The sequence below is a fragment of the Sycon ciliatum genome, chromosome 1 (genome assembly GCF_964019385.1).
Source record: "Sycon ciliatum chromosome 1, ocSycCili1.1, whole genome shotgun sequence".
NCBI lineage: Eukaryota > Metazoa > Porifera > Calcarea > Leucosolenida > Sycettidae > Sycon > Sycon ciliatum.
In genome coordinates, this window is record NC_088643.1 from 21,439,992 (window position 1) to 21,460,274 (window position 20,283).

The window sequence follows — 20,283 nt, forward strand, 5'->3', positions numbered from 1 at the left end:
GTGTGTGTGTGTGTGTGTGTGTGTGTGTGTGTGTGTGTGTGTGTGTGTGTGTGTGTGTGTATGCGTGTGACGTCAAACCACTTGACGACTGGTATGAAGTGGCCACCTCTTCTCGCTCCAAATGGCGCAAGGCTTACCGTTGTCTGCCAGACAAGCAGAACAGGCCTCAACCATCACCGGTTGTGTGCCAGACTTGTCACCACTCCTTCAGTCGTGTAAGTGACAGGAAGCGACACAAGTGTACAGCTACGCGTGCCCTACCCGTAAGCCAACAGCCAGGAAGCTGTCACTGCGATCAGTGCGACAGATGGTTGCGGAGCAAGGGTGGATTTGCCCGACACAAGTGCTCGCCAGCAACATCACCAGCAGAGGCATCTTCTGACACACTTGAGTCACCGGTTACGAACAATATATCCTGCAAACGCTGCAGCTTCCACTGCGCCCGCTGCAACCGCTGTGTGCTATCGCGCCAAGGCATGAAACGTCACAAGTGCAGCCGTGGCTCGGCCAGAGCAAACAACACAGACCATAGCTCCTTCTGCATAGTTTGCAATTGCGGTCGGCGTTTCAGTAGACCACAGGACCTATCCCGTCATCGCCCCTACTGTTCCGAACCTGCTCAACCCCCCATGGGGTCCGCATAGCCTGAATATGGCAGCGCGTCCAAGATCCGTGTGTGTGTGTGTGTGTGTGTGTGTGCACGAGTGTGTGCACGAGTGTGTGCACGAGTGTGTGCACGAGTGTGTGCACGAGTGTGTGCACGAGTGTGTGCACGAGTGTGTGCACGAGTGTGTGCACGAGTGTGTGCACGTGTGTGTGCACGTGTGTGTGTGTGTGTGTGTGCACGTGTGTGTGTGTGTGTGTGTGCGTGTGTGTGTGTGTGTGTGTGTGTGTGTGTGTGTGTGAGGTGTGGTGTGGTGAGCCCATAAGTGGGATCATTTTCAAGTCCACTCAGAGTTTTGAGGATTTCAGGGGATTTCGGCCGTTGGGCGGTTCAATAGCCAATTGAGTCATCTTTCCAAGATTCCTTTTGAGTCTCTCTCCCCTCTCCCGGGGAGACCCACGTGACCAGTTTTGGCAGTGAGCAACAAGTACAAGTGTGTGTGTGTGTGTGTGTGTGTGTGTGTGTGTGTGTGTGTGTGTGTGTGTGTGTGTGTGTGTGTGTGTGTGTGTGTGTGTGTGTGTGTGTGTGTGTGTGTGTGTGTGTGTGTGTGTTCTCTGCTCTGGTGGAGGACGGTTGTACTTTTCCGGGCTCTTGTTTCTGGCCTCCGTCCGTGCTTGTTCTTGCCGGTGTGGACGGCCTGGGGTGTCCCCAGCCGTCCAGGCCAACAGTGCCTGAGGTGGGGTATTCACCGACAGGAGACTTGGTCGGATAGTTACGATGCCGACACTCTCCTCGTCGCCCCCACCTCGGAGTCCTTCGCGAGGCTTTGCAAGCCCGCGAGTGGGGCAAACTACCGCACGAAGACGACGACTTGGAACGACTCTGAGCGTTGGCTCATGGAATGTTCGCTCTGTTGTGGAGAGTGATGGACCAGTTCTAGCGGAAGCCGTGAGAGGAATCGTTTCCGATGATAAGCCAGAGCCATAGCTGCTGGAGATGGCTCTCTCGAACATGGTCCCGCTCGTCGTTCTATATTGTCGGCCCCGTAAGGGGACACGTGACCGTAATGGCAGTGTTTACCAGGACCAGGTGTGTGTGTGTGTGTGTGTGTGTATGTGTGTGTGTGTGTGTGTGTGTGTGTGTGTGTGTGTGTGTGTGTGTGTGTGTGTGTGTGTGTGTGTGTGTGTGTGTGTGTGGTATATGGTGTGTGTGTGTGTGTGTGTGTGTGTGTGTGTGTGTGTGTGTGTGTGTGTGTGTGTGTGTGTCTGTCTGTCTGTCTGTCTCTCTGTCTCTCTGCATGCATACATGTGCTGGTCTATTCATGTGTGCGTGTGTGTGTGTGTGTGTGCCTGTGTGCACATTCATGTGCTTGTGTACATATCACGATGCTAACGCTCTGGTGTTGCTGCAGGGGCAAGTTCGACTTCGGTCGCCTCGGTCTGCCAGTGCAGAGTCATGTACGCAAGCCGGTCAAGGTCAAAGGTGGACTTGTCGGCAAGAAGGTAGTCCAGCTGGCTGTTGGAGCACTTCATGTCTTGGCACTGACGGATGATGGCCGGGTAAGTGATCTTATGATGGACGTTTGCTATACATGTACATGTAGTATTATGGTGTGAGTTAACAAGGGGGGGGGGGGCACTTCATGTCTTGGTACTGGCATAAGTAATCTTATGATGGCTAGTGGGTATGTACATGTAGTTGCATGGTGTGAGTTAACTGTACATCCAACCCCCCAAGACATGTGCAGCGCTCACAGCAGCATGTTCAAGTGGCGTACATGTGCTGAAAAATGTGGGCAGTTCTAGCTGCATGGTCGCGTATTCATGCACCTTGGCTCAACAACCCCGAGCACCGTCTGGCCTGCTGCAATCCACTGAGACTGAGCTGTCATTTGCAGTATGCAGTCGGATTGGGCTGTGAGCCCATGCACTAGTGTCAACTCGCCTTATTTCATGAACCTGAAGCTGGATTTTGGGTATTCAGGTGCACCATGATCAAGTCTGTTCTGTCTGTGTGGTTATGTGTACTTCGAAGTAGCTATGTGTACTTCTGAGGTGTGAGGGTACAATGAACCCGTCTCCCGGCAGAACACTAGAAAGGCGGGCACGCATTGCACTTATACTTTGAAATTTTTAGCCAGGCATCTCATTGGCGTGTGAGACCAGAAGAAAACATCGTGCTGTGTGCTGTACTATGCTCAGGTGTACACGTGGGGTGACAACGATCATGGGCAGCAAGGCAATCGCCAGGTGGACATGTACGACGAGCCGCGGCTGGTTGAGGAGACGTCGAGCCTGAAGGTGATCGGCATAGCGTGCGGCTCGTCGCACTGCATTGCCTTTGCCGAGGCACCTCCGCCGGTCATGTCTCGCTTGGCGGGTAAGAGTGAGGAGGCCGTCAATCGCTTCTCTCCCGTCGTCTTTGTAACCAACAACAACCCACTAGGCCTTGAGACCAGCGGTGAGGACACCGCAGAGAAGTCCGAGACGCCGGTCCGTCGACTGCGTGCCCTCCTTGAACGTAACCTGCTGAGCCAGCCGGCCGGCGAGCAGCAGATGCAGGCATTGAAGGACATTGCTCTGGGCCTGCAGATCATGACTGCCCGCCATTGCATGATAGCAGCATTGTCCAAAGTGGAGGCCGCGCCGAACGCAGCCATGCCAGTGTCGGCAGCCACCTCCCGCTCATCATCTCCAGCCCACAACTCGCAGCAGTTGATGGAGCGGTTCAGCTCCGCTATGGTGGCTGCTGGTCAGGTATGTTGTTATGTTGTTATGTTGTGGTCCACTGTGAACACATGCTGTCTGGATGCATCCACACAATACCTGCACACTGCTTGTTTGCCTTGTACCCAGTCAGCCTTCTGTTGCCGTTGCATACATGTTGTTTCTCCTTCTCTTTAAAAAAGTATATCTCATTTCTTTATCCTAAGAAGAAAATCGTGTTCCCAGTGAGGTGATCTCTGCCTCTGTTTCACCATCTATTGTGATTCTTTCGTGCTTGCAGCGAAATCTTCTCTCTCCCACTCATCATGCTGAGCTGCTGTCGGCTGGTGACATGGACACGTTTGTTGCACGGCTTGTGCCCGACTGCTTGCCGCAGCTGGTCAGCCTTCTCAAGCTGGCCGTGGGACATCGCTGTGCCACGGATGATGTGGAAGCGCTAGCCTCAATGCTGGAGGCACTGGTGGAGAGCGATGAAACAGTACGTGCCCGGCACTACACGTTGTCATCTCACTACGCTGTAAAGAGCGGGCAGAGGTTGTCGAGTTGCAAAGATGATCTTCAGCAGAATGCTTCTCCTTTCCCATGGTGATATGTTGTGTGCATTTCTAATACTCTGTCCAGTGAGCACACTATGGGAATAGCTGACTGATCCCCTCGTTGGAATACACGTGTTGCGCACACACATAGCTATTCAGTCACGTGTGCAGTGTGCAGTGTGCAAAGATAGGAAGGAGGGCATGAGTTGTGTACGGTCTGGTTGGAGACAGTATGACCAGATTCTTTTGACACTGTAAAACTGTTGATAGCAGCGATCAGAGGCCATACGGCTTCCCTTGATCTTAACTTGTCCATCTCCAATTTCTTTCTTCCTTAGGTCGGCGAGAGTCTCCTGAGTGTGTGCGTCGGGGAGTTGGAAGGCGCGGTGGCCAATCCTCGCTTCCTGGAGCAGTACCACCAGCCAGCGCCCACCATGCAGGAATCACCACACCCGTATCCTCACAATGCTAACCTGACTGGAAAGGTATGTTGTTAAAGATGTTTGCTTGCCCGTGTGTCCTAGTGACTACACTGTAGCTTGCACTGCACATCGCTGATCATGTCGAGTTTATCGTGTAGAGAACATTATAGTCATGTATGTCTTGCCCGTGCAAAGACTAATGCTGTGATGCTGGTGTGGTGTTGCTGGGGTGATTGCGTTGACACTGTGCAGAAGAGTATATCGTAGCCGGTTCATGGGTACGGCCTGCTACGTAGAGAACATGAGCCGTGCGCCTGTACAAGTAACCGTGGTAACCTAACTCATTCAGTACAGGAGAGGCTTTGACCTGCACACCACGCACATCATGCACACCACGCACATCATGCACACCACGCACATCATGCACACCACGCACATCATGCACACCACTCACATCATGCACACCACGCACATCATGCACGCTCACATCATGCACACCACGCACATCATGCACACCACGCACATCATGCACACTACGCACATCATGCACACTACGCACATCATGCACACCACGCACATCATGCACACCACTCACATCATGCACACCACTCACATCATGCACACCACGCACATCATGCACACCACTCACATCATGCACACCACGCACATCATGCACACCACTCACATCATGCACACCACGCACATCATGCACACCACGCACATCATGCACATCACGCACATCATGCACACCACTCACATCATGCACACCACTCACATCATGCACGCTCACATCATGCACACCACTCACATCATGCACACCACGCACATCATGCACACCACGCACATCATGCACACCACTCACATCATGCACACCACGCACATCATGCACGCTCACATCATGCACACCACGCACATCATGCCTTCCGGCCACTGTAAACCGTGAAACCTTTGCAATCTGGAATCGTTTGCGATTTTCGCGATGGGTGTGAAATTGCAAAAGTAAGCCGGCGCGGTGCGAAATGTAGAACTGTAGAAAAAAAGCCTTCTGAAGTTGACTCCACTTGCAAACATTTCCTTTCGCGCACTACAGTGTGAAGCGCATCACATTCCGCTGCGTTACGGGGTCGAATGTACGCACTCCAGAACATGATTGTATTTGTTGGCCTTGGTTTGTAAACACTATGCTCATGTGATACTTCCGGAGTGATAAGTTTGGCTACTGGTGCTGCTACGCATTATCATTTGTTGATGAGGAGTCAGCTGGTGTAAAAACTCATTACTGATATTTTGTATTATGCCTCTCTGCTTGCTGTGTGATCATTGTTCCAAGGTTCGCATCCCGGGTGCCAAAGCACTGCGCATTGAGTTTGATCCGCAGTGCCGCACTGAAGACGGCCACGATCGCCTGACCATCACGGACGCGCTGGGCAGTGTGGTGTCCACTCGCTCCGGCCACGAGGGCACCATGTGGACAGCGCCGCTCGTCGTGCAGGGGTGCGAGCTCTCCTGGAAATTCTGCAGCGACGGCACGATCAACGCCTGGGGCTTTCGCTTCACGGCGCATGCCGTCATGCCGGGCACGTCGCCACAGGATGAGCTCGCCGACCAGCAATTTCTGGTATGGAATGTTTGTGAATGCTATGTATAGATAGCTTCAGCTCATTGTACACTAACTACAGTTACCTGCTGTCGAGGACATGGAAATCCAGTCAAATGACCGGGGCCAGCACCCTCAGCGCGTACAGAACGTAGAATGTACAGTCAACTTTGCTAATAACGACTGCGGATATAACGACAATTCGCGAATAACGACAGAATTTCCATGCCCAGAGCAAAGTCCCATCCAACTGTAATACATAGAATGAGACTTCGGGTATAACGACACTTCGCGAATAACGCCACTTTTCTAATGCCCCGCCGAGTGTCGTTATAAGCGAAGTTGACTGTAGTGCACAAAGTCATATTGATCCGATGCGACCAGCGTGCTGCACAGCCTGCAGCGCATAAATGCATGTGTGTACTGCTTACTGTAAAAGCCATATATATAACGAAGTGTTAACTCTAACGAGTTAACGAGGAGAGATCTGTCGTTAAAATAGAAATCGTTATACAGAAATCGAGACAATACTGTTGCTATTGAGCGTTGAGAATGCGTGAGAACCGTTACCTTTTGTTCACGTAAACCAGTCAATTTTAGGAAATCGTTATATATGCGCTTGTTAGAATAATGGCTTTTACAGTACCCACGGCTGAATGTCCAGCGCCTTGGGGCCGCTAGACGTGCGACCGGATTTCCATGTCCACGACAGTAGCTACAGTTACACTGTGACTACAGTCAGTGCTGCTCAACTAAGTCATGAATCTCATGGATAAGGTAGCACCCTGCACCCTGGACCCTGCACCCTGCACCCTGGACCCTGCACCCTGGACCCTGCACTCTGGACCCTGCACTCTGGACCCTGCACCCTGCACTCTGCACCCTGCACTCTGGACCCTGCACCCTGCACCCTGCACACAGTCCAGTGTTCACAGACCTGGTGCTGCATGGCGTCCGGCGCTAGATGACTTACGCGATGGGACTTCGTTGAGCAGTACATGTACTGTACACACAGATTTCCGTGATCTGTGATCTGTGACTGTGGTAGGAGTCGCGCGTGCGTGCGTGTGTGCGTGTGTGTGTGTGTGTGTGTGTGTGTGCGTGTGTGCGTGCGTGCATGCACACTAGTTGCATTACCCGTCTTTTGTTGCCATCATGGACACTACAAGTAGCGGTAGTAGCATTCTTCTAACTCTTTGTACTAACTCCGTTGTACTAACTCCTGTGCGAATGAATGACTTTCCGAATAAGGGCGCGTGGCTTCTTTGGAAATGCTCTACTTGTAGTAAAACTGCTCTACAATCATAGCAGACGCTATACACCCAGAGTGGACATGTATTGACGCTTTTAAAAATGAATGTGCATTAAATTCCAGAACCTCACGGGTTTGGCTGCTTCTGCTGCTGCTGCTGTTGTAACTGCTGTTGCTGCTGTTTGTGTACAGAATCTGCCATGCATGCACATGGTAGCACGCATGCTGAGCATGCACGTCCACACCCTGAGAAGGATGAGTGTGGAGCTGCTACCGCCAATCGGCGCCGTTCTACCTCGACTTGCGTCGGCGCTCGCCGCGTGCTGCAGCCTCCCGCTTCAGTCCCAGCAGCGCGTCTGGGCCGTGCAGTGGATGCGGCGCATCATCCGCACGGTCAACGGCGGTGTGTACAAGGACTCGCCCGCTAAGGCCTCCAGGGTGCTGGATGCCCTGCATGTACATTCGGTGAGTGCTGGGACTTCCTGCTGCTATTTGCTGCTGCTGCTGCTATTTTGCTGCTGCTGCTGCTGCTGCTGCTGCTGCTGTTGCTGCTGCTTCCTCCTGCTGTTGCTGCTGAAACTTGTTTTATTGAAAGCACAAACCAATATATGGATGCAGGACGAGCATAGGATGGAAAGGAGAACAGCAAAATTGATTGAGCTGACCCTGGTGCTGCAGCTGCTTGTTTGTTTTCATACTGGTTATGTGCATGCGTGCGTGCGTGTGCTGTATTATTTCCCTTCCCATACTCCAGCATCGCATCTAGCTTGTGACCAGAACTGTCACAGTACAGTATATCATTAGCATTCCCCTGGTCTTCTCTTTTCTGTATGTTCTGCACTTTCGCATGGTTTGTGGGACTGGGTGTGCAGTCGTGTCTTTGTCTTTCGAGAACAGTGGAGCTGCACTTGAATTTGCTGTTCTTTTTTTACAATTTGCAGCTGGTCCTATACTATACACTGGGCAGAAGACCGGACGTATGTTTGGTCATCAGTTGTCTTGTGCTTTGCACATGTACCAGGGCCAGTACTTCTGTCTTAACCATGCAGTGATCATTGCCGTGATCTCTCTCTCTCTCTCTCTCTATCTATCTATCTATCTATCTATCTATCTATCTATCTATCTATCTATCTATCTATCTCTCTATCTCTCTATCTCTCTCTCTCTCTCTCTCTCTCTCTCTCTCTCTCTATCTATCTATCTATCTATCTATCTATCTCTATCTCTCTCATCTGTTACAATCTTGTGTGGTGTTTTGTGTGTTGTGTGGAATTCCTGGTAGCATTGTGCTTTGGGATATCTGGTGAAGAAGCTCCCTGACTTGCTGGAGAGGCAGATGAGATATGAGGAGCAAATTGTCAAGTCCGGATCTCAACTGAGTCACACTCCATTCCTCAAGGTTGGTTGGCACGCATGTGTGTGTGTGCGCGCGCGCGCGTGTGTGTGTGTGTGTGCGTGCATGCTTGTGTGTGTATGTGGGTGTGGGTGGGTGTGCGTGTGTGTGTGTGTGTGTGCGTGTGCGTGTGCGTGTGTGTGTGTGTGTGTGTGTGTGTGTGTGTGTGTGTGTGTGTTATGTGTTATGTGTTTTATGTGTTTTTGCTTGCTTGCGTGTGTACTTGCTGGTTGGGTAGTTCAGATTGTGAATTGGATGCATACCGTATTTTACCGGTTGTAAGTCGACCCCGGTTATAGGTCGACCCCCGTATCCGGAGGTCACAATTCTGCTTTTTAAAGTTTTCACCCAGCGAAGCACTACTGACCACTCCTAGTACTAACACATCAACAAATCATGTAAACATTCCTTATGGCAGGGTATAACGTCCCAATCCTTGAAAAAGGCCAATAAAACAGGCAAAATGTGTACACATGGTGCAGTCATGCATGCAGTGCAAGTCATGTTTTGTAAGATACTGATAGTTCCCGGTTATAAGTCGAATCCTGGTTGTAAGTCGACCCCCACCCATTCTCCTTCTATATGTAGTCGTGAAAGGTTGACGTACAACCGGAAAATACGGTAGCTGCATGGGAAGTTCTTGGTACAAGTAATATTGTGTTTATGTACATGTGCACTGTGTAAAGTCATTACCGTATTTTCCGGAGTATAGTGCGCACCTTTGTATAACGCGCACCCCCAATCTTCATTGGGGGTGCGCACTTCAATCTTCATTGAAGTACATGCATTTCATATTTGGAGCATAGTGCGCACCTGCGATTTAGGGCCTAAAATAGCACATCTAAAGTGCGCACTATACTCCGGAAAATACGCTATGCATAACTGTAGTAAGACTGGCTCTGGCCCACTTTGCACGTAGGTGTAAAAATCGTTGATTTCTTTTTGTTGTTGTGGCTACTGCTGGTGTGTGTGTGTGTGTGTGTGCTCTTGTGTGTGTGTGTGTGTGTGTGTGTGTGTGTGTGTGTGTGTGTGTGTGTGCACATGTGTGTGTATGTGCATGCATTTACGCTCGTGTGTACATGTATGTGTGTATGCTGCTGTTATAGGCCATTGTTGCACTGTGCTGCGATCTGAGCGTTGGCATGAAGCTCAAGATCGAGTCCAATTCCCCAGTGGACACCTGGTTTCCACAGTTCTGCCTGACCTATCACACAGCCATGGCATTACAGAATCGCACAGCACTGCCGACAGCATTCTGTGACCAGGTTCATGAGCAGATCAACCTGTCTACGCCGGTCAATGAGAAGATCAGTCTCGACTATCAGGACAACTCCCTGTTTGATCTTCAGCGCGATGAACAGCTGCTGCTCTGGCTCAAACGGTAAGCTACACACACACATGCACACGCACGCACGCACTCGCACACACACACACATACATACATACACACACACACACACACACACACACACACACATACAAACACACACACACTACTACTACTTCTACTACTACTACTATTGACAGCTGCCAGAATTGGCCACGCCGCTCCCAGATGGGAGGTACTGTCAGAGAGGTTAGGGGGGAGGAAGGCAATGCTCCTGGTGGCGATCCAGATCTTGCCGCCTCCGGAACCGTCGGTTGTGGCAAACTTGGCAGTGAAACTTGAATTGCTGGCGTTCAGCCACAGTAGGGCAGGTTCCACAACGGTAACACTTGAGACCCGCAACCGATTTAAACACACACACACACACACACACACACACACTGTGTGGCGTTGGAACTTCTGCCTCGACGTCTGCGGTGTAAGTGTGTGTAGCTGATCAGAGAAAGGTTGTCAAGAAGAACAAGAACCTATACAGATGTTGTTTGTGCAAGTCTTGTGCTGAGGTTGCACACCACAAGAATGGCGTGACTATTTGTATGGTGTGACTATGTCTATGGTGTGACTATGGTGTGACTATGGTGTGACTGTGGTGTGACTGTGGTGTGACTGTGGTGTGGGTATGGTGTGGGTATACTGCCATGAACCATGGAGCTCAGCGGTACCCATTTCTGACGCGGCTGAATTCTCCCCGGTGCTGTCTGAATGCGTGTTTCCTGTGGTGTGCACGCTGCTGTGCATGCAGGTGTCCGGATGACTGGCATCTCAAGTCCTGGTGGGGCATCAAGAGCCAGGTGTGGGCGTGGGGCCACAACAATCGTGGCCAGCTGACCAATCTGAACGGAGACAAGGTCAAAGCACCTACAGCGTGTGAGATCTTCGCTGACCTACGTCCATGCAGTATAGTCGGTGGAGACCAGTGCCTCCTTGTGCTTTCTGATGATGGCAAGGTACTGTAAAAGCCTTATTATATATAACGATAGTTACGATACATATACTGCTGGTAGTGAGCGTTGAGAATGAGTGGGCGCCGTTGCCTTTGGTACACGTAAACCGGTCAGTTTTAGGAAATCGTTATATTTGCGGCTCGTTAGAATAATGGCTTTTACAGTATTCGGTTAGATTGTGCTGGTTAGTGTTGCCAGTGGGTGAGATTGTAAACTTCCCGCGCGTGCGTTAGCCATTTTGACCAGAGGTGAGAGCAGTACACGCTTTGCAGACGACATGCCCACTGAGCTTGCAATCCCGCAAGTCTCCATCCCACTCAGGAGTGTACAATGTTGTAACACCATTATTGATCGAGCAAAAAGATGGCGCACTCCATCTGATCACCAACTACACTCTATTTTTTATAGTCACGAAAACAACTGCTGCACTCCATGTAAAATAGAAGAAGAAAACACAAGGAAACGAGTTATGAAGCAGCTATCCACAACTGTAACAAGATAATAAGCAGTCAGAACGTGCGATAACAGGGCACGAAACTTATCCGAGTTCAATTTTACACTCCATGTATTCATAACTGCTTGGATATATACACCATGTATGTACACCATAGCTCAGCATCGCTGGCCTCACGCGAAGGTCCCTGGTTCGAGTCCTGGTGGTGACGGTCAATTTTTTTCTTCAGACTGTTCCCGTGTGCATCTTTCCCTCGAACCTATGAAGACTTTGTTGTTGGTGTTGTTTGTTTATTTAGAGTCGAAGAACAAACCGGCAAATGTTGTATGTGCAGTTACGTTTTGACATGTTCATGTACGATTACTGTACTGGCAATATATGTTGCCGCGTAACGCGTAACGCAGGGGGGTGCGGCGTAACGCGCGACCAGGCTAGTGCGACAAATTTTCGTTGCGTTCGTAACGCGCGTCCGGCGGGGTGCGGCGATCTTTTCATTGCAGTTTGCACTGCAAAGGCTGAAAACTGTGAAAGCACGTGTACCGCGTGGCAAAAAAAGGACTGCGGCAATATAGAAACCTGTGTAATGGCTCCTGTGCGACTTTGCATGTAACGCCCTGCGTGCGGTAAACATGTGCCAATGTAACGCTTCATGGCCTCACTGCGACCATATATATTGCCAGTACGGTAGTAGAATGCTGCTGCTGCTGTGGGTTGCTTGCTGTCCTACGTTGTGTTCAGGTGTACGCCAATGGCAATTCCAGTGCTGGACGCCTTGGACTGGGCTCTGTACCAGACACAGTCATCGTACCGCGGCATGTGGAGTCACTGAAGAACGTGCAGATCAAGCAAGTTAGCATGCACCCAGCTGGTTGCCATGTACTAGCACTGTCCAATGATGGAGAGGTCTACTCATGGGGTGAAGGCGTATGTGGTAAACTCGGCCATGGCAACAGAACGTAAGTATCGGAGAGCTTGCTGCTTCTGCGTTAAGGCTCGCTAGGCGAAACCCAATGTTGCTGTAAGGTGTGTGTGTGTGTGTGCGCGTGTGTGCGTGTGTGCGTGTGTGTATGTTTGCGTGTGTGTGTGTGTGTGTTAATTAGTGGCGGTCAATTCATCAGCCTTGCAAGCTGTTGAATGGTGTAATCCCAGCACAAGTTGATATGTCTAACATATCTGTTCGCTATCATCGCTTCCGCGATGGGCAGGTCTGAGGTCTGAGGTCTGAGGTGCGTGTGTGTGAGTGTGTGTGAGTGTGTGTGTGAGTGTGTGTGTCTGTGTGTGTGTGTGTGTGTGTGTGTGTGTGTCTGTGTGTCTGTGTGTCTGTGTGTCTGTGTGTCTGTGTGTCTGTGTCTGTGTCTGTGTTTGACCCAAGCATAGCCGCACTGTTCGCCGATGCCTTCAGCCATGCTACATGTACTTGTACAAGATGCTGCTGGTGCTGGTGCTCTCACACATCATGTTCACTGTGTGTAGAAACATGGTTGGTAGCTGAGGTGGTGGCCAGCATCCACTAAGATACTGTAGACCAGCTAATTTTAGCGGGTAACTTTTTTACTCACCAATTCGCGATGAAAATATTTTAGCGATCTGAGTTTCAGAGAAAAAAAAAGAGATGACTAGCACCATACTGTTCAATCAAATTTTCGATTGGCACTGCAAAACCTTTAGCAAAAACACTCCTTTCACAGCACACATTGTGTGCTGTATGCTGTATGCTGTGTACTATGTACATGTGTGCTGTATGCTGGATGCTGTGCACTATGTACTGTGCACTATGTACTGTGTACTGTGTGCTTTGTGAACAACAGGTCTTGTGATCGCCCCAGGGTCATCGAGAGTCTGCGCGGTAATGAAGTCAACTTCGTCGCTGCCGGCGGGTCTCACAGCGCGTGCATCCTGGCAGGCAGCGGCGACGTCATGACGTGGGGCAAGGGCCGCTACGGGCGACTGGGCCACGGCACGTCCGACGACATGCTAGTGCCGAAGAAGGTGGAGGCGCTGAGTGGCCACCGCTGCGTGTGCATTGCGCTGGGCAGCGGAGACGCACAGTCCGTCTGTGTGGCTGTGTCGCCCGAAGGCAAGAAACAGGTCTGGTCGTGGGGCGATGCCGACTATGGCAAGCTTGGTCGGCCCGCCAGCAATGGAAGTGGCTTGGTCCCGGGCCTGGTCGAAGACCTGAATGAAAAAGACATTGTGGACGTCCAGTGCGGCTCTCAGTTCACAATTGCCCTGTCGGCGGCTGGTGAAGTTTACACCTGGTAAGTCAGTGTGCAACCAGCATAGTGGCTATGCACTAGCGGACATGCACTAGCGGCTATGTACTAGCGGCCATGCACTAGCGGCTATGCACTAGTGGCCATGCACTAGCGGCTATGCACTAGTGGCCGTGCACTAACAGATCTGTAATCCATGCTGCCGTAGGTGTGCATGATACAGCGCACGGTCAGTGTTTAAAGGGGTGCAGCCTACAACTTTCACACCAAGGTTCAACTCAAAGGTTCAACTCGAATGACAGGAACGCTGTCAAAGTTGTAGCCTGCAGGCACGGTGACCAGGTGACTGGTGTATGCATGAGCACGTGACCGCTTACTTACCCGTACGTAGAACACTCAAATCCTATATATATAGGATCCGACAAAAAGCTGACACATCCTCTCTAAAACGGCTCTATAAGTCCAGCGATAATACTGGCATTCTTGAAAACTTCTGAAGAGAACCTATTGATACTGCCGTAACACATTACAATACAATTTAGGCACACAACTTTTCCCAAGCGGAAGCATAGCCATGATCATTGGAAATTTTTCGAAAAAATCCCTTTATACTGTAAACAGCCTAATGTTTGCGAGAAGAGCATAACGCAAATATTAATCATCGTGAAATCAAACTTCAACAGTGGGTGTATATGCGAGGCCACGATGCTCCGCAAACATTTGCCATCGTAAACTCGCTGGTTCGGAGAGAGCGTAAAAAAAATAGTGACGCAAACATTGGGCGGTGAAGGTTAATTAAACGTCAGTATATCGTACCTTCACGTGCCATGAAATGTGTGCAGTGAAACTGCAACACCTACCCCATTGGGCGGCAATAAAGTGTAGTTAGTGTCCGAGGTGCTCGTTCTTATCCGAAAATACTTCAGTATGGAATCTACTATGGATCAACACAACTGTGCTGCGGATACCGTCCGTATTACAGTGTAAGTAAGACTGCATGTCTTATCAGAGTATAGTCAAACCTCATTAGGACGAACACCAAGGGACTGACGGTATTTGTTCGCAATAACGGGACTTCTTCTTATCCGTATGTTATACCCAGTGAATACACAGTGATTTACCCGATAGAGTTATGATCGGACTCGGATGGAGAGCCAAGGATAAATTTATAGAAAAGAATAATGTTATCGCATGAGCTGATTGTTTAGTAACTGGTGGTGTTAGTGGACATAATAGCGTAACTTGTAGTTCCTTGGTCCTTTTTCTTTTCTATGGAGTTATGAATACTAGTTTTTCTACAGCGAAAGTTTGTCTTACATGTACACTTAAAGTGAGTTGCACTGTACTGTAAAATATAGCTGAATGAGTCTTCAGTAAAGCTCTGATCAGGATTTCGTCTTGAAGTAGTCTGTGGAAAGAAGTTGTGGCCATGAGCGTGACCTCAAACTGAAAGACTTGTGGGAAAGGCTCTTGTACGGGCAAAGCAAATGTGCTTACATATGACACAATATTTCAATTAGTGCCAGTGAAACGATTACGTTTTTTCCTTAGTGGCTTAGCTGAAACAATCGGCTTATCGGCTCAGTTAACGATTATTATTGCAACTACATCAGTACGTGTACGTTCTGTGAATTTCAAAAACTTTACGAGTCCAACATTGCCAATGACGGATAGCGGGCGCATAGATCCGATGATCCCACAACAAGTCCGTCAGCTGCTCGGACTGACCAGACGAACACAGACAAGACAGAGGCAACGCACTGGTTGCAACCTAGGAGCTGATGGTGCCCTTCGCCTGTGAATTCGCTGACTTTGACGATGAAGTCAGAGAAGCCGGCCAGGGGTGCAGATTGGCAGATTTCGATGGATGAGCTGACTTGAGGCGCGCCAGCAAGTAACTAGTTGCTTTTCCTGTCTATGCTCAAAAGAGGCCCAGACGCCAGGCCTAGCTCGTCGTCGAGCAAACTGGTTCGGGAATCGTCGACAGTACGGAAAACACGAAACTGAAGACCATGTACCACTTTACTGTCTTTAGCGCAAGACTACTTACTCGCACGTGGAGGGAACTCCAGCCCCTGCAGCTAGCTAGTGATGACACGTGCTGAGCCAGCCCGTCCTGCATGCTGTATGTAAGAAAAGTACTAGTACAGCTGTAGTCAGTTCAAAAGACGGTGATCACGTCGATGTTTCTCAGATCGTGCTTGTACTTTTACACGTACATCGATGTTGCAAGTGTGCAGTCATGTACATATTCGTGCCGTACTTGCAACACTTTCGATACATGCACGCTTTGTGCGACCCCCAAAAGGGGGGGAAGTCCCGTACCGAGAGTAAGTAACATTCTACCAAGAGTAGATAAACAAGAGTGTGCAACTCCGGATCTCTCCTGCACAATCTGCAGATACCCCCGCCCACGGCGGAATTTTTTGTTGACGTCACCTTTTTTCAGAAGAACGCGCATTTTGCCGCAGAGCAGTGTGAGAGCACGTGCTGGGCACCGACTTTGTAGTGCAAATGCGGCCAAGTGCACGAGGGAAAACTTACCAAAAGACTCATAGCGCGTGCGTCGTCGAAAAGATTACGTCAACAAAAAATTCCGCCGTGGGCCAACCCATCCGCGAGTTGCACACTCTTGTTTATCTACTCTTGATTCTACTCATTTAGCCGATAAAATCGAAATAACCGTTCGATCTATTTCTTATCGAGTAAGTAACGAGTAATCGATATAATCGTTTCAGCACTAATCTCAATACAAAAAAATGATCGAAACACCAGCTTACTGACAAGAATCTGAAGAAAGACTCATTCCTGTGTTGCCATAACGGGAACTGAAACCCAACACAAATCTAAAAAGATGGCAAGCACAGACAATTGACGGTGCAACAAAAATCACCAAACGTAAGCACTAACAATGCTGAAACATGGTTGCGGGAGACAAACTATAAGTAAGCAAGCGACGCATACAAAGAAACAATCAGACAATTAACACAGTTGATATAGTCTAGGCCACTGACCTGGACAGGCAGCGGTGCAAGAAGCCGCCACGGGTCTCGCCTACGGCCACACGACCCCCTGCACCCGCGGAAGCATGTCATGGCCCAACGGAGCAGGGTAAATGACAGGAGGCTTCGAAGCTCGCCCATTACTACTGAGTAAGCCAGCTTGCTATGTTTGTCCACTACACTGTAGTTGGGAAGCCAGTGCCTTCAGGAACAATGTGGTCTCTTTGCCGCACATACCGGAGGTACTGAAGACGAGAGGAGTGAAAGCTCCACGTTCTACCCTGTTCACTCGGTCGCAATAGGTTCTTTTTTTGGCCTTTTCATGTGCCTGGAGCTGACTCAGGACTTCCAAACGAGACAGCAGGGAGACTCTTGGGTGAGTGACCTGTGCATCAAAAAAAGCATCCTGCTGCCGCGACCAGAAGCCCCGAGCCCGAATATCCAGGCGGGCTTCTGCCGACCGGTTGGCAGACCGGCCTCGCAAATCCTCTCCCTAATACGGAAGGAGAGTCGGCTCGGTCTCTACATCCCTCACCACCTCCCGCATTATCTCTGCCAGATCTCTAATCTCATTGTGGAGAGCGATGGGGTATCCACCGCATGGGCATGCTAGAGCATGATCCGTGGTGAGGGCAGCCTCACACACACAGGTACAGGGGAGACCATCCAATGACAGACCGTAACGCAGGCACAGGGCATCACGGAAATAAGCTTTGTTCAGAATTGTTTCTCTATGAACGAGGGAGGTGTCGTGAGCCAGCTGGAGACTCCTTTTTCACCGGCCGTCTCCAGAAGCAACTGCTGTTGTGATGACGGGGTGCCATGAAGGTGCCGGGACTGATCCTCATATCCCCTCCGCTGCACAGACCGATTAACCCTTAAACCGTCAGACCATACATTTGTGGGTCGAATTCGACCCATCATTTGAAATACTCGCACTGGAATGATTTTTTACCCACGATAGAAAATTTACTATCGATTCGGTCGCGAATTTTCCAGGCTTTCTGTTGCAGAAATCCGCGTTGAGCTACGATGTAGTGGAGCAGCTAGCAGCGTTATCAAGCGCTAAGTACTGCACGCTTGTCACTTCCGCTGCGCTGGGCGCGCGGCTGACGTCGTCACGGGATTTCCCCGTTTCTTCACGCGCTCTGTGACTGTTGCTCGCGACCAACGTATTCCTCACGAAATGCTCGATCTCTCAAAAAAAATTTGAACACTCTACGATGAAGGAGACGGCCATGGCGGAGTTTTGAACTTGTCATTTGCATGCCTGGCGTTGAGACGACGTCGCTGCGTTCCAGCGCTGGTTGTGTGACTGCTGAGACAAAGAATGTGGTATCATCGTGCTGGTCTCGTCCAGAGCTTTCCAACGAGCCCAAGATTATAAAAATCGAGTGAGTACAACTAAAGTTATGACCTGGCAAAGTTGAAATTTCGTTCGGCGTTTCAATGGGTGAAATTTATATGACGGTTAAAGGGTTAAAGACGTCCAAGATTTGTAGTCAACTTTGAATATTTCTAACCACTATCGTAATGTGTGTGTATGTGTCTGTGTGCGCGCATGTGTGTGTGTGTGTGTGTGTGTCTGTGTGTGTGTGCGTGTGCGCGCACGCGTGTATGTGTGCATGTGCACATGTGCCTGTGTGCGTACATGCATGTGCCTGCATGTGTATGTGTATGTGTACGTGTATACGTTGCAGGGGAAAGGGTGATTTCTATCGCCTCGGCCACGGCTCCGACAGCCATGTTCGTCGCCCACAGCTCATTGCCGGCCTGCAATTGACGAAAATCACCGAAGTAGCCGTCGGCTCGCTGCACTGTGTAGCTCTGTCTGCTACTGGCGAGGTGTACGCCTGGGGTGACAATGATGAAGGGCAGCTTGGTGATGGCTCTCTGAACGCGGCATCCAAACCTAAGCTGGTAGGTGATGCGTACATATTAGATAATCCAATACTAGTACTAGTACAGTACTAGTATTAGATAAACCAGTTGTTATAGTTCACACACATGTTGTAGGTTTGACAGCATGAAACAAGGTGGAGGACACCGTGGGTGGTGGTAGTAAGGTCACAGTTTCCGAACACGGTGTCCTCCACCTTGTTACATGCTGTCAAACCAACAACATGATGTCTACATGACAGTGTACAGTCGTGGTCAAAGAAATCCAACCCACTCGCCAAAGCAGCGCCAAGGCTCATGCGGCCCCTGCACTGGCTGCAGCCCTCGGATCAGTTTTGGGAACGTGCATGATGTAATTGAAGTGGAAACGCGGCGCTACTTTTGACTTGCGGGGCGGATTTCTTTGGCCCCTTCTGTACTTACTTCTTGGTCAACAACGTTGGTGCTGTCACTCAAACACTGGTGCTCTTTCTCAAACACGTTCATGATCACATTCGGGATGTGCCCACTGTTGAGCTGTGGCGGCACCTGTCAGAATGTGTATTCCGGGGAAAGGGGGTCGCGCGCAAGGTGGGGCTCGGTACTTTGCCTCTTGTCGACCTGCTATAGAAATGTGTTCAGTGGGTATGCTGGTAACATTTACTGCACTGCCACTGCCCTATCTTTGACCGGTGATACTTGTATGGTGCATTGTGCAACCATGCTAACTGTGTAAGCCTCTACATGATTGTTAAATTTGAAGGGTTTTTCAATTGGGCAATCTACGCAATGGAAATGGCAACAACAACAACAACAACAACAACAACTCTTATTGGCGATGGTGCCATCGTGAGAATAAATAAATTTAAAAAAACAACAACAACAACAACAACAACAACAACTCTTATTGGCGATGGTGCCATTGTGAGAATAAAGAATTTAAAAAAACATAAAAAAACAACAGCAACAACAGCAACAGCAGCAGCAGCAGCAGCAGCAGCAGCAACAACAACAGCAGCAGCAGCAGCAGCAGCAGCAGCAGCAGCAGCAGCGAACAACATTCCGATTTAATTCTATGAGTTTCTGTAGAGAAATTCTACGGTCTTCCGTACCTGCACACAAGTATGTTGTCAACACAGGTTCCCAGTGTGTGCGTGTGTGTGCGATGTGAGTGCTTTCTCTCTCTTCACATGCTGCATGGTTGTTTGTGCTATCTTCATGTGTATTGTTCATCACAGGTGGTCACCATTAAAGGCGAGCGCATTGATCATGTGGCCTGTGGATCTGCGCACACGCTAGTGTGGAGCACGATGCGGCCCCCTGTCTCCAAGTGCCCGCTGCCCAGTACCATACCGGTCGAGTATCAACTGCTCAGCGACATTGAGCCGGTCGTTCTGCGCAATCGCCTCATCCTGCTGCAGCACTTCACGGACATCTTCTGCTCGTCTCTGCCACTGCTAAGCCTCTACCATTCTGAGACTGACAATGTTTCTGTGGTTGCTAACGGCAACAGATCGGCGACGGCGGCCCACAGTGGCAGTGCTGGCAGCGGCGCAACGCCATCTCTTGATGAGTTGCTGGATCGCTCCACCAACAATTCCACTCCCAGCCAGATGGAGCTGCTGTTGGCAATTGACACCCTCCGGCGCCTCCTGGTCTCGACCAAGAAGGAGTCCATCTTCAAGAAGGTTGTCCAGGCAACCATGGAACGCAATCGCTCGCATGGTCGTGCAATCGATATTAACAGGTTTCAGGTACGGGATATTTTCCCAGATCTCTTGCGCACACGCACACACGCATGCACGGGCGCTCGCACACACTCACACACAATCCAGCTGTGGTCCACACATGCGTACAAGCACGCACTGAACGTTC

General features: G+C 50.1%; 1 protein-coding gene across 1 annotated transcript in view; it reads left to right on the forward strand.

Annotated features, from left to right (window-relative positions):
• LOC135817859 (E3 ubiquitin-protein ligase HERC2-like) overlaps nt 1-20,283 on the forward strand; it is an 89,938-nt gene that overhangs the window by 63,150 nt on the left and 6,505 nt on the right. Inside the window, exons 46-58 of the mRNA XM_065331142.1 lie at nt 2,016-2,163; nt 2,806-3,360; nt 3,611-3,808; nt 4,205-4,351; nt 5,619-5,906; nt 7,330-7,602; nt 8,420-8,536; nt 9,637-9,911; nt 10,660-10,864; nt 12,054-12,271; nt 13,124-13,573; nt 18,231-18,450; nt 19,647-20,162. Of these exons, the coding sequence (XP_065187214.1) occupies nt 2,016-2,163; nt 2,806-3,360; nt 3,611-3,808; nt 4,205-4,351; nt 5,619-5,906; nt 7,330-7,602; nt 8,420-8,536; nt 9,637-9,911; nt 10,660-10,864; nt 12,054-12,271; nt 13,124-13,573; nt 18,231-18,450; nt 19,647-20,162 (3,610 nt within the window). The remainder of the gene's footprint in view (nt 1-2,015; nt 2,164-2,805; nt 3,361-3,610; nt 3,809-4,204; nt 4,352-5,618; nt 5,907-7,329; nt 7,603-8,419; nt 8,537-9,636; nt 9,912-10,659; nt 10,865-12,053; nt 12,272-13,123; nt 13,574-18,230; nt 18,451-19,646; nt 20,163-20,283) is intronic.